The following is a 13,785-nucleotide window of genomic DNA, read 5'->3' as shown; positions in this document are numbered from 1 at the left end:
TAAAGAAACCTCTTTATCTTATCTTACCAAGATTCTGGCTGAAGATTCAGTTCAGTTCATTTGCTGCGGCTACACTAAATTACAATTTCCGTCTTACATAAAAAAGCAAAAACAAAGAGTTCAGTGTGAGACCAAAACAAGAGGAGCAGAAAGCAGATTTCCAGGTACTAACTGTTACATTTAAAACTGGTGTACAAAGTCAGAGCTCGAGATTAGCCACATTAGAAATGCCCCAAAAGCATTAACAGGGTTCAGTGCCGACACTCATTTATCCTGTCACTCACACAGATCTTTTAGAAACTAGAAGGTCTTGGCTTTCAGATCCGGTAACACACTGGCATATAGGCTATAAGGTCTCAAGTCAATATGCTTTGATAACCCTAAACCTAAACCTAAACCTAAACCTAAACCTAAGAGAGCCATAGTCATCTTCTATAATATTATACAAAATGATGTATTTTGTGTTGTGCAGTACAGACTGCTGTAGAAGCTGCTCATATTTTTGACAATTAAACATTGTTTTATGCTCAGGCTAAAAAGACCTAAAACATTAAGATAGTAAATTAGTTCATACATAGAATGAAGTTTATATGAATCAATTGCATCAAGCGACTGGTTTATTAACTAATCAAAGTGACATCCGAGCTTTGAAGCATTGTTTGTTCCTGGATTCAAAGTACAAAATAAGATTCTTTTTTTAATGATCTGTAACATATTTTGCGAAAACGCTGCCTTTACTTTAAGTTTTACCTTGCAAATACTTCTGAGCGAGTGTGTGTCTTTATGTGTGTTTTGAACAAAGCTTGACTGCAATCATGAAACTGAGCTTTGCACAATGGAGCCCTGTTTAGAGTGCACTGATTTCAGCAGGTTGTTCCAGTATCGTATTTAGATTAAGGTGTGCTCATTAAGTATTAATAAGCGTTAGTAATTAGTCATTTTAGGGTTAGGGTTAAGGTTAAGGTTAAGGTTAGGGTTAGCTTTGAATAAGCATATTAATGGCCTATTAGTATGTTAACAGATTAGGGTTGTGCCGATGGACGATGTCATCGTCCATCGGCGATGGATGAGCAACATCACGATGGAGCGCCACCATCGTGATGCCACGCCCCCTCCCGTCAAAAACACGCACTGGTCTACTGTAGGCCTTGCAAACCTACAAACTTTGCAGGGATTGCACTGTAAATTAAATCACGGATGTAACTAATATGCGCGCTAGCGTCAGTAGCCTGCCAGAAGCCACGATGTGTTAGCCGTAATTATTAACGTAAAGACGCAGCTGCTCTGTTTATGACGCGCGGGGCTCTCTCTCTCTCTCTGCAGCTCAGAGTTTAACAGCGCGTGGTTTTGTTTTGCTTTGCTGCGTATTGAAACTTAAACCGTTTTAAAATGAGATGGCTCTCACATCGGAGCTAGCTGAGCGCGTGGACTATTCTCACGAAGGACCGAGAGAGGAAAGAGAGAGGAGAGAGAAAGGCGGTGCAGGAGTTAAGAGGTTAGAGCACACGGACCGGGCGGCGCGTGGAGCGGCTTCAAAAATGTAGCTACGACGCAAACTTCAAAATATTGTCCCGTTCACCCACTGTTTCTTAAACATTACGTTAAAATTGAGCAAATGCAAATAATAAGCTCCGATTTACATTTGTATTAGTGTGATAAGAGCCTTGGAGTTCACGCTCTGAATAAGTCGTTCTCCTCTCAGACTTTGCGCACAAGTTTTAACACATTTCTTTTACAAAAGTCGTGTCCGTGACTCTGTTCAAATCATGTTTAGTTTAGATCCATTTATTCTGCAATCTCACATTTTCCTAGCATACATAGTAATATGCAGCATATATAGGCTATGCAAATGTCTTTTAAAAAAAATGCTTATAATGAGAAATGGACGATATCATCGTCCATCACGATGGTTCACTGTAAACATCGTCAACGGCCAATTAAGGGGACATCGCCCAACCCTATAACAGATACAAGTATAATAAGCAGTGTGTTAATACTTTACCAGCATATTATTAATGAAGAAGAAGAGAAGAAGATCTTTATTTATATAGCGCCTTTCACAGCGGTTAGCGCTTTACATGAGACAATTGTGCGTTCAGTTCATCACTCTGGTGGTGGTAAACTACGTTTGTAGCTTCAGTTTCCCCTGGGGGAGACTGACAGAAGTGCTGTCGCGACTGCACACGTCTGCGCCAACGGTCCCTCTGACCACCATTCACTCACAAACATCATTCATCCTGGCCTATTGTACATGTTTTAGTGGTAGGGGAAACCGGAGTACCCGGAGGAGTACTCCCCGCAGACACGGGGAGAACATGCAAACTCGACACAGAAAGGCCCTGTCCTGGTGGGAATCGAACCCGGACCTTCTAGCTGTAAAGCGAGAGCGCTAACCGCTGTGCCGCACCACAGCACCCGTGGTCTTAATCTGCCAAACACATTTAATATACAAGGATTACATTTGTTTACTCGCCATATAATTTGAAAAACAAACTGCTTGAACTGAGTTGGATTTTGAACATTGTATTTACTTGCATTTAAAGGACGTTACATGCCCCGCCATTGAATAAAGCTCGGGATAAAGACTTACCGACTGACAGTGGCCTTCACTGTGAATGTATTGGGCTGGGAACTTGATAGAAACGCACACAGACTCAGGTAATTGCCATAAAACAGTACAAAACACTGAAGCCATTACGCTCAAAGAGAACAAGCTTCTCTTAAACATGTTTTGTTTCCAGAGGCAAATGGGTCACTGGGCTACTAATTATTAATTGTTTAAACCTCAACAAACTGCATATTAAATCAATGCGGCTTTTGATGATCAGTCTCCCTATAACCGCGTGACTTCAAACAGGATCGCACCACAATTCTTCAGACTCATTTGCATTTGTACGGAGCGAGGGGCCTCTGCCACGCGTTTTACACACGACCATCTGCAACATTTCTCTGTGTCATGAGCACAGGCAGGCCAGAGCAGCTATATGACTAAATCTGAGGATAACCACAGTAAATAACATCTACATTCAGGTACATGCTAGCAGATATTGTTCATATTGTATTGTAATATTCTAGTGGGATTGTGTCAACATGATCAACTTGGCCAGTGCAGTAGTAAAACAATGATGATTTCAGAATGTTAAATATTCGAGTTAGCATTCACAATGTACATCCAAGTGCCTAAGAAATATTCAGTGGTATTTATTATAATTATTGGCCGGTGGCTCTAACCTTGTTTTTAAGCGTGTCTGGTGCTGGATGCATATAAACATAGGTATAAATCTCAATCCAGATTCTTTGTTTGTTTATTGGCAATAACTGTGCTTTTAACTCTGCATACCACAGGATTGTGTTTTAGGTCCTTAGTTATATCTTATCAGTAGTGATTGTGTTGCTCTTTTGTCTCTGATGTTTTGTGTGTGTTGGTCTGTGCGAATGTGCATGTCTGCACCTTGCGAATGTGCATGTCTGCACCTTGAGCTACCTGAAAAGTAAATTGAACTGTATGATACCGAACTGTCTGTCCCATAAGACAATTGCCATAACAGCTAGCGGTGCTGGTGTGTCTTGCCAATTTCAGATTTTTTTCCCCCTAATAAACAACAGATTTAGTCAGAAATGTCATGCATTCAAAGCTCTGTGTCTGGTTCCTTTGTGACTGTGACTCATGAATTATTTCTTGTACTTTATTTTTCGTTTTTGTCACTGTACTCTACAGACGACACCAGTGAAACTGAAGTTGAGTTGAGTTGATGAAAAAGTAATTACTTTCACACTTCTGCTCTGAGATACCGTACATCTGGTCATTGAAGACACTGCATCACAAGCTATTTGATTGACATATCCATTGCATCTGCACATATTATCACAGCTGAAACCCAAGTACTTGAGCCATTATTTTCCAGGAGCTGAAAGGAAAAAGCTATGAATGAGGTGAAATTGGGTTGAAGGGACTGAACAAATGGCAACCTCTACTGCTAAGGAAGGAGCAACGTCTTAACTAAAATCTGGACGCGAATTCTACTAAATTGACTCGATGCGTGGAGGGCATATCGTCATTGAGACAGCCTGTACATTAAGCCTGTCAGTTCCCCTTCTTTTTAACACCTCTGGCAAAACTCGCTCATGAAGAATCAATGTGTGTTTTCTCAAGCTTTGGACCACAACAATAACGTCAACTTCAGCCAAAATAAGCACTGCCATCTTGCCCATTCCCAATCAATGTGATGCTGTCTGTCTCAGCTAACTCCTGTAAGTCTGTTTTGTGCCCGAGCCAAGTTGCAGCGGCGCGTCGGACACCGGGGCGATAATGCCGGCATCTGTCAGAAGAGCTTAGATATTCCTTTCCAAGCCAGCAGCAGCAGGGACGGACTACAGACGCGCGCCGTTCCTTGGCAGCAGAGGAAGAAAAAACAGGACATGAAATAAAATCAGTCATTCCCTATGTACTTTCAACATGCACTGGTGGAGGCTTTGCAGAGTAGATATGCTGAAAAACCGGCGTGAGGTTGTGAAACTCCCAGGAACTTAAATAGCCCGGCTCTGCCTTCAGTCGGCAAGTTTGGAAAGAGGCTCACTGAGCTTTAGAGGCAGCCCAACTATGAGAAATGTACATGTTTTCATAATGACATTTAACTAATTTAATACCAGGCTAATCTGTAATCACAGCACATTGGCAATCATACCATATCAATTATACTATTTTGCATGGTATCCTTTGCTAGAAATGGCCATTTTTGATGAATTTTGTGACTTAATGGTGTTTTCTGTAGTTGAGAAGAATTTTGATCCCACCACCCAAATCCGCTGTTTTTCGGTGCTGATTGTGTGCAGACTTTTGAAGCCACAAAATGTATTATTCCCAACACTTATTTCGAACTGTCTAGTACTTTCTAATGCAAAAACTTCAGTAATTTAAGTGAAGTGTGTGAGCAACTTTCACATTTATAGGTGGAAGATTTTACCATTGTCTTTGCTTTTACTTAAAGGTACACTGTGTAACATTTTAGACTATTCTGTTGCCATCAAAACATGCTCCTAATGACCAGCTCAACACAGAAAATGCTATTTTTTCAGTAGGCAATCAAAGAATAGCTTTGAATGAGAACCTAATCTGTTTAAATCTCAAATTCTGCTGACTTTAGTTACATCTCCATGGAGACGAGCTGGAGACATGCCCACTCCTGTAAAGGTACAGTCATATCTTAGGAGAGCTGAGCCGCTCACAGCCAAAGCAAATGTTTGTTTGTACATTTATGAGGTAATTTTTCAATGATGAAATTATCTGACAATTGTATTTCAATTTTGTTTATTGGGTGAAATTTTACACGGTGTGGCTTTAAGTAATGAAATTAAGTACTTTGACCACTATCCATTTGAAATTAAGTACTTTAACCTTAACCCATTGGTAATATTCTTGTAATCTGAGCACATTTTGGTTCAAACATGCTATTTATTGTAATGAATCATTGAGCATACAGTTGTTGTTGTTTTTTTTCAGGTCAACGCCCATGAGTCACAGGAAAATACACTAAAGTATAAGTATAAATATGTTTTCTTAAATTGTGCTTAAAAATCATCTTGGTTTCTAACTTGCCAGAGTGAACTCTGCCTAAGTCACATAGCTACCCAAGTATCTTAGCAGCAGTAGTAGCTTCCAGTGTAAAAAGTATGGAGAACCCTGTTGTGAGTGTTGCTGTGTTCTTGCAATGGGAGCAAAAGCACAAAACTAGAATGATGATTTAAATGAATCATCCAGTAGGTACACAAGCGGTTTTCTCAAATAAAGATAATAAAACAAGCACCAACACTGTTCAATGCACCAGCCCTCTCATAACAAACAAGAACATTTTTTAAGGATTTTTAGCGCAGCCGAGAAATCAATAGTGGACAAAAGCAATGGGAAGTATATTGAGGCAGACGGCTGCTCGTAAATAAAGTACAGTATATTCTGCTATGCTGCGCCGAAAGAGAAAGAAATACCAAATTGCCCCGGCATAGTTTATGATCAACGTGGCGCCTGGAGCATAAGGGTTGAACCAAGCTGAACTGCAGGGGTGAGACCGTGAGCTACAGTGAACCCTCAGCCGTCAGCGAGCTTCGGAGTGCTCCAAATTGGACTTACAGTTCTCATTGGGCAGACAGCGGCAGGATGTTTGGTAACCCATGCGGTTTAGGGTTAAGCGCAGTAATAGGGTGTAATACACAGATCAGGAATTGACACAAAAGTCCAAGTATGTGATTTAAAGGCGATGCAGTGACAAGTGGTTCTACATCCATCTGTAAAGCCAAGATACTGTTATCAGATGGCTTTAGTAAATTCGTTTTTGATCTTGCTCATAGTAATTAAGTTGTCTGTGCATTGTGTGAATGTGAGTGTACTGGAAAGATGGGATAAATGATAATATTACTTTTGTTTCTAATTAGCCATGGGGCGGGGCTACAGATGCAGATAAACATTTCAACCTACAATAACTAACCTTCACTCAGGGGTGCCTAAATTAATTAATTTTACAATTTCTTTGTAATGTTTCATTTTTGGTATCGACTCTTTTGATTGAATATTAAATGCTGAGAAAGCTATAATGTTTTCACAGTGCTTAGTGTCACATAGGCTATTCATTATAGGAGGACTGTCGCCGCAATAGTTGTTTTTACTGTTAAGCCTGTCTACAACTGCACACTCAATATCTTTACAATTCTTTAGGCAAAGAAATGTTATTTATGTAGTGCGTTTCTCATTACATACATCACCCCAAGCACAAAGGATGTTTTTTATTATTATTTTCTCCAAATTTAGAAAATACCACTTGGATTGTTAAATAACTCAGTGAAGTGTAGCCAGCAAACACCAAGGTCCTTTTTACAAGTGACTCTGGTTGTTGACATTTAATAGGCAGTAAAACCTCAGCGTTTAATTGTTGTTAGAAAAAAAACAAAAAAAAACAGTCTTTGTTCAGTTTTGGTTTTGGTTTTTGCAATCATAGTTGAAGAATTATTCATGACTCACTCGACTCTTTAAAAAACATTATAATAAAAATACAGCAATACTATTGAATGCATGAGGTCCTCGGTGTCAGTCTGTTGCTAAAGCAGAGACATTTCTTTACATATCTGACTGAATGGCTTTGTTACAAAGTTGACTCTGTTGGTCTTTCCGCCTTAGCTCAATCTCCCTTTATTGATTAGCAATGAATTGGATACGGCTTAGTGCTAATTCACCCCTTGCACAGAGAATTAATTGTGGCCAAACTGCCGACTTCTGTTGTAAATGTAAGAAGGAAATTGATTTGGCACCGTGTTTCATTATGATTATTCTCGTGGCACAGTGTTGTTGTTGTTGTTTTTTTGGCCTATACACGCCATAGATGAACGCCGAGGCCACAGTGAACGCTAGGTGTCACCCTTGCGACTTTGAAAGCGGCCCCGTGTCTGCACAGGCTGCGGTGCTGGTGTGGTGAGAGGAGCGGACTGTGGAGGAGAGGGGAAGAGCAGAGAGGAGAGGGCTGGCCGACGCGTCTGTGTGAATGAGAGGGTTTCTGTGCTGGCGTGTTGATCAGCCGATCTCCATGGAGTGCTTCCTTTACTATTATGATAATAATGATGATAATTCACAATAATTATAATTCATTTGGAGAGCAGTTCAATGTGTCTCTGGCCTCACCGCCCAAACATGTTTTTTTTTTTTTTTTTTCCCATAGTTCTACAATATTTCACACAGACTAAGCTCGATCTACCATCCAATTAGACATCCGGACATAATGTTGCGCGCAGTATCCTCACAATGATAGATGCGCTCATAAATATGATACCAATTTTGGCTCTAATAAAGAAGGCCAGGTTGTGTTGCTATTGATTTGGCCTGGGGGGCAGTATCAACTCCTCACGTGATAATCTATAGGCCAGTGCTTCGCTATTGGGAATTGCCACACCTCTGTTTACTGTATTGCACTGTAAACGTGCGTTGTAAGTGATGTAACCTTTGCGTTTAGACTTGCAAGGGTTGTGCGCCCGAAAGACGGAGAAACTTGGGAAATATGGTCTATTCAGAAAGATGGAAGATGGAATCTGCCTTACAGGTTTCGTGCACAGTAATATACTGTAAGCTAGATAGATATGGCCAAGAGAGAGAGAGAGAGAGAGAGAGAGAGAGAGAGAGAGAGAGAGAAAATAGAAGAAAAGGAAAAAGCGTGGAGATCTGTAGCATCTCCACTCTGGCTCTAAAAGAGGGAAATATTATCCTCAGCAGCACTCAAGGGAGCTCGGCAAAAAGACTCCCATGTGGGTGCCCGACATGAGCGCGCGCGCAAGAGATGGACCCGCACTTTTGGAACTCATCTAATATCACCGTTTCGTGTTTCAACCCGCAACGCCGTAATTGCCCACGACGCCTGGTCTATATTCTTCTGCAAAAGAACCAAAAAAAAAGAAAAAGAAAAGAGAAAAGAAAGAAAGCGAGCGAGAGAGAGAGAGAGAGAGAGAGAGAGAGAGAGAGAGAGAGAGAGAGAGAGAGAGAGAGAGAGAGAGAGAGAGAGAAATAGAAGTAAGGGAGGAAGGAAGTAAGGAAGGAAGGGAGAGAGCACTGAACAGGTAGTCGCCTTGCTGTCGCTCGGCCCCGCCTCCCCCCAGCACTGAGAGACTCCTGTGTAACCTCTGATTGGCTGAGGGGGGGAATGCGGGTCCTGAGACTGAGCGCTGGGCTGGGAGACGCGCGGCCGCCAGTTTGCGCCAGTGAAGCGAGAGAGAGGAGCGCACGTTTACGGAGCGAGGCACACAGAGACGCACACACGACACACACCGGCTGCTGCTGCTGCTGCTGCTGCTGCTGCTCTCTCCCCCATCCTGGACAACACTAGCTCCATCTCCCGCTGCAGCCTCAACCATGACAGGGTTTTAGGGCGCAGAGTCTCCTCTCCATCCACGGCGGATTGCTTTCTCTTTGGACTCTTTTCGGGATATTCGCCCCCTTCTTTTTCTTTTTTCTTTTTCCTTTCGCAACTGGGAAATAATTCAAGAGGGAGACTTCGGGACGAAAAGCCAATGTGGACTTATGTGACGCGGCGACACAGTTCTCTCCACATGTATACGGACTGAAATCTGTTTTGCACCCCGGCAAGTAAGATGTGCAGTTACACCAAGTCTGTCTCGTGACCACGCCGGGGGGGGGGAGACTTTATTTCTTAATTCTGTGGACAAAAATGCCGAAAGGGATTCCAACTTGTGCGTTCCCTGCCGCTTGATTTACTTTCAAAATGAACAGTTTGTGCCGTGACTCGTGCGTAATCGCCGCCTGACGAGTGCCGCTTGGATTTTTTTTACACGGCTCTGGCAGTGTACAGAGAGGGGCTTTGGCATGTTTCCAGTGCCGCTGCGGTCCACCGGAGGATGTGCTTCGAGAGTGAAGTAGGACACTTGTTTGAATCCCCTATGTTTAGCTGCGGACTTTCTGAATGAGCATGAGACCGGCGTGTCTTTAGTGCCCGTGCGTAATTTGCCCACATTCAAAACGAGCGAAAAAGTCCAACAGGTCCGAAAAAATCAGTGCGAGAGAGGATGGAGCTGATACAGTTAATCCTGCTGTTCTTGTTGTTTTGGGTCGGGGCAGAGGCGGTGATTAACCTCAAATATGGAATAAACGAGGAGATGAAGCCCGGATCTGTGATTGGGAACGTGACCAAGGACGCGCTAAAGCAGGGATTTCAGATTGCGCCGCAGCCGCCCTACCTACGGGTGATTTCGAATTCCGAGCCGCGGTGGGTGGAACTGAGCCCGGGCGGAATCCTTACAACCCAAATGAAAATCGACCGGGACGTGGTGTGTCGACAGAACCCGAAGTGCATTATTTCCCTCGAAGTGATGTCCAACTCCATGGAGATCTGCGTCATCAAAGTTGAAATAGAGGATTTGAACGATAACGCTCCCCGTTTCCCCACGAGCCACATTGATATTGAGATCTCTGAAAACGCCGCCCCTGGTACGCGCTTTCCCCTAGAGGGGGCAAGCGATCCGGACTCGGGGGTCTTCGGCGTGCAGTCGTATTCCATCACTCCCAATGAGCTCTTCGGACTGGAAATCAAGACCAGAGGCGACGGCTCCAAGATTGCGGAGCTCGTAGTGCAGAAATCACTGGACAGGGAAACCCAATCCCACTATACTTATGAACTGAGTGCGGAGGACGGAGGGGACCCGCCGAAAATAGGCGCGGTCCAGTTAAACATCAAAGTAATAGACTCCAACGACAACAACCCGGTGTTTGACGAGCCCGTGTACACAGTCAATGTCATGGAGAACTCGCCCGTCAACACTTTAGTGATAGACCTGAACGCCACGGACCCGGACGAGGGCACGAACGGGGAGGTCGTGTACTCCTTCAACAGCTATGTCACGGAAAAGACACGGGACGCGTTCAAAATTGACCCGAGAACCGGGGTCATCACCGTCAACGGCGTGCTGGATTACGAGAGCACGCAGATCTACGAGATAGACGTGCAGGCCAAAGATTTAGGTCCCAACTCCATACCGGCCCACTGCAAAGTCACAGTCAACGTGATGGATATGAACGACAACCCGCCCGTCATCAGCCTGCTGTCACTCAACACGGAGATGGTGGAAGTCAGCGAGAACGCGCAGAGGGGATACGTCATCGCCCTGGTCCGGGTCTCCGATAAGGACTCGGGGGCGAACGGGAAAGTGCAGTGCAGGCTCCAGGGCAATGTTCCCTTCAGGCTGCAAGAGTACGAGAGCTTCTCCACCATACTCGTGGACGGTAGGCTGGACAGGGAGCAGAAGGATACCTACAACCTCACTATCCAGGCCGAGGACAGTGGCATCCCTCCTTTACGCGCCACCAAGTCACTCGTGGTCAAAGTTACAGACGAGAATGACAACCCTCCCCTTTTCCTGAAACCACACTATCAAGAAATGGTCATGGAGAATAATCTGCCCGGGTCTTGCCTGTTAGAAGTGGCAGCCGAGGACCCCGATTTGGGCATGAATGGCACAGTGTCCTATTCCATAGTCCCCGGCGAGATCAAACACATGGATGTAAACACGTATGTGAGCATAAACCCTTCAGGCAGAATTTACTCAATGAGATCGTTTGACCACGAGTACACCAGGACTTTTGATTTTAAAGTCTTGGCCCGGGACAATGGCAATCCATCACTGTCCAGCAACGCCACGGTGCGCATTGTTGTCCTGGACGTGAATGACAACACCCCCGTCATGACAAACCCCCCCTTGGTCAACGGCACGGCGGAGGTGTCCATCCCCAGGAACGCGGTCGTGGGCTACATGGTGACCCAGGTGAAAGCGGACGACTACGACGAGGGGGAGAACGGGAGACTGACGTACACCATCTCGGAGGGGGACAGGGCTTACTTCGAGATAGACCAGGTGAACGGCGAGGTGAGGTCCACGCGGCTGTTCGGAGAGAACGCCAAGTCCACGTACGAGATCACCGTGGTGGCTAAGGACCACGGCAAGCCCTCCCTCTCCGCGTCGGCCTACATTGTGGTGTACTTGTCCCCGGATTTGAACTTGCAGGAGTCTATTGGACCGGTCAACCTGTCTCTCATCTTCATCATCGCCCTGGGGTCTATAGCAGCCATCCTCTTCGTCACCATGATCTTTGTGGCTGTAAAGTGCAAGAGGGATAACAAGGAGATCCGGACGTACAACTGCAGGTACTGGCCACGTGTGGTGTGTTGTGTGTTTGGGGCTGCACAATATCAGAAAGTATTCCAATTTGCATGCCATAACCATATCTTAGATCACGCTGAAGAATGATTATCTACTGCTAAATTGCTATAACGAGCCAAATGTGGGCCTTGACTTAGTCCTAGACCACTCTCATAGTCACACCATCAGTAGATCACTGGCTCTGTTATTTAAGATGAAGAAAAAAACAAGATTCACCGATTAAAGTTATTCATTGACTTGCATGTTGAGGCATTATAATATATTATAACCTATCCGGAATCTTATTAAACCTACCAATTTACATCCTGTGTTTCCTGAAATAAATAGCATTCTTGTATTCGTTTAGCAGTTTAGAATGTGCACAGTGAACTAAATCTTGATTTTAAAATCGTGAAAATTTTGCGATGATAATGATATTGTCCATGCAGCTGTTCAGAAAACGAATCAATGCAATGCTCTTATAAATACTGACTTCAGTGTTTTTTGCAATACTTTTCTAACCCATTGTGCACCCCTAACATGTGTATGCATTTTGGAGATGACTTGGGATGAGCATGACGGGCTGCTATTTGTACTTGCCATTTGCTTTTGTGATGTAGCATGTTCGAGGCTACTTATTGAGGACTGCAGATTTGCCGGTGTAGAACTGCAGAGGGAAGGTTTGTCCTGTCACTGCACCTAAAGGCCCATGTTACGGTTGTGTGTGTGATTGAATGATGGATTTAATCCGCCCAATGTAACCAATTGACTCATAAATACTACAGCCCAAACTGTCATGTCCAATTTGCGGCGGTGGTTGCTGACAATTAATGCCCCCCGCCCCCCCTTTCTTCAAAATAAACCACCAGCACTTGACATTTTTATGCTGTAAAGACGATTATCTTTCGTCCTCTCCCAATGCACGTTCAAGTCGTATCAAATCAATAACGCAACGTAAAATAATTTCAAAAAGTCGTCGTCATGAAAGCTCTGGGGTCACCAGATGATTATTTTCCAGGTCGTGCACACAGAGACGCTGTTTAGTTCATCAATCCACGCATCGACCCTGCCTTTGATTTTCCTGTGCCATGTTACAACCATAAATTTACATATAGATTGGGTTTGAGAATTTAACCTGGAGCTATAATCATATTTGGCTCTAAACATAATTTGGTCAATTTGCTGCAAAGTTAACACACTTTTCAAGCTGGTATAGTCATAAGGGGACAAGGAAAGTTGCAATGTAGAGTTTGATTGGTCAGCAATATGGATAAGACATTATTCTTTTATTTGCAGCCAAATGTAGCTTCATCTCCTCATTTTGTACACAATTGTTCAACAGGTCACAAATATTGTTAGTTTCTTCAGATTTATTGATCCTGAATGGGTTCTTTTGCAACTTAACCTTTGCCCCCAAAAGAACAGAATATTTCGAAATGAACCTTACTCTGTGCTAGGATTACAACAAGGTTAAAGACAGCTTTTTATATTTTTATATAGTTATTTATAAGCAGCATACATTCATAATGTTTCCACACTGAACTCACAAAAACGAGATATCTCGAATTGAATCCACCTTGAACTGAATCCAGTTGTAGGTAGCTGTAAAGCTATAACTTCAGAAGACACTTGAGAGAATACTTAAGTCCACAAACTGCTTAAATAATAAAATAGTGCTGTAGATTTGAGAACAGGCTGATCCAGAGGTGATAAATCCTTATATAAACAGAGTTATTATTGGTGTTTATATTAACCAAATAATTGCAGTCTTTGCATTGTAAATAATTGCAACCATTAACACCCACTATGTACAAACTGATAACAGTTTTAGAAGTCGTACATCATTTGTCCAAAACAAAATGAAAAAATATATTAAAAAGATAAATATCCCCAAACTTAGATCTCACTGAATCAAAATGTCGTAGAAATTTCACCAGCGTCTCCACGTCCAAATGTCTGTATTGGACGAGGGAGGCCCAGTGTTAAACTCTGGGCCTCAGTAGAAATTAGAAGTGATGTCTCTCATTGGCACAGGCACCAGTAATGGGCACAACAGATTGTGAATGCACACTGCTCACAGCACTTGACTGCGCGAGTGTGCGCGTC

The 13,785-nt window shown here is 43.4% G+C and overlaps 1 protein-coding gene across 7 annotated transcripts in view; it reads left to right on the top strand.

Moving 5' to 3' along the window:
• Window positions 1-8,970: 8,970 nt before the first annotated feature.
• pcdh19 (protocadherin 19) overlaps window positions 8,971-13,785 on the top strand; it is a 75,802-nt gene continuing 70,987 nt past the window's right edge. For 3 of the 7 annotated variants that reach the window (XM_079556330.1, XM_079556329.1, XM_079556328.1), the window contains exon 1: window positions 8,971-11,684. In XM_079556330.1, the coding sequence (XP_079412456.1) occupies window positions 9,553-11,684 (2,132 nt within the window). In that variant the 5' untranslated portion in view covers window positions 8,971-9,552. The remainder of the gene's footprint in view (window positions 11,685-13,785) is intronic. The other 4 variants (XM_079556326.1, XM_079556324.1, XM_079556325.1 and 1 more) reach the window with 3 other exon arrangements.

The sequence above is a fragment of the Gobius niger genome, assembly GCF_951799975.1.
Source record: "Gobius niger genome assembly, chromosome: 5".
Lineage (NCBI taxonomy): Eukaryota > Metazoa > Chordata > Actinopteri > Gobiiformes > Gobiidae > Gobius > Gobius niger.
The sequence above is the reverse complement of the archived record's forward strand: the minus strand, read 5'-3'. Positions and strand labels throughout refer to the sequence as shown.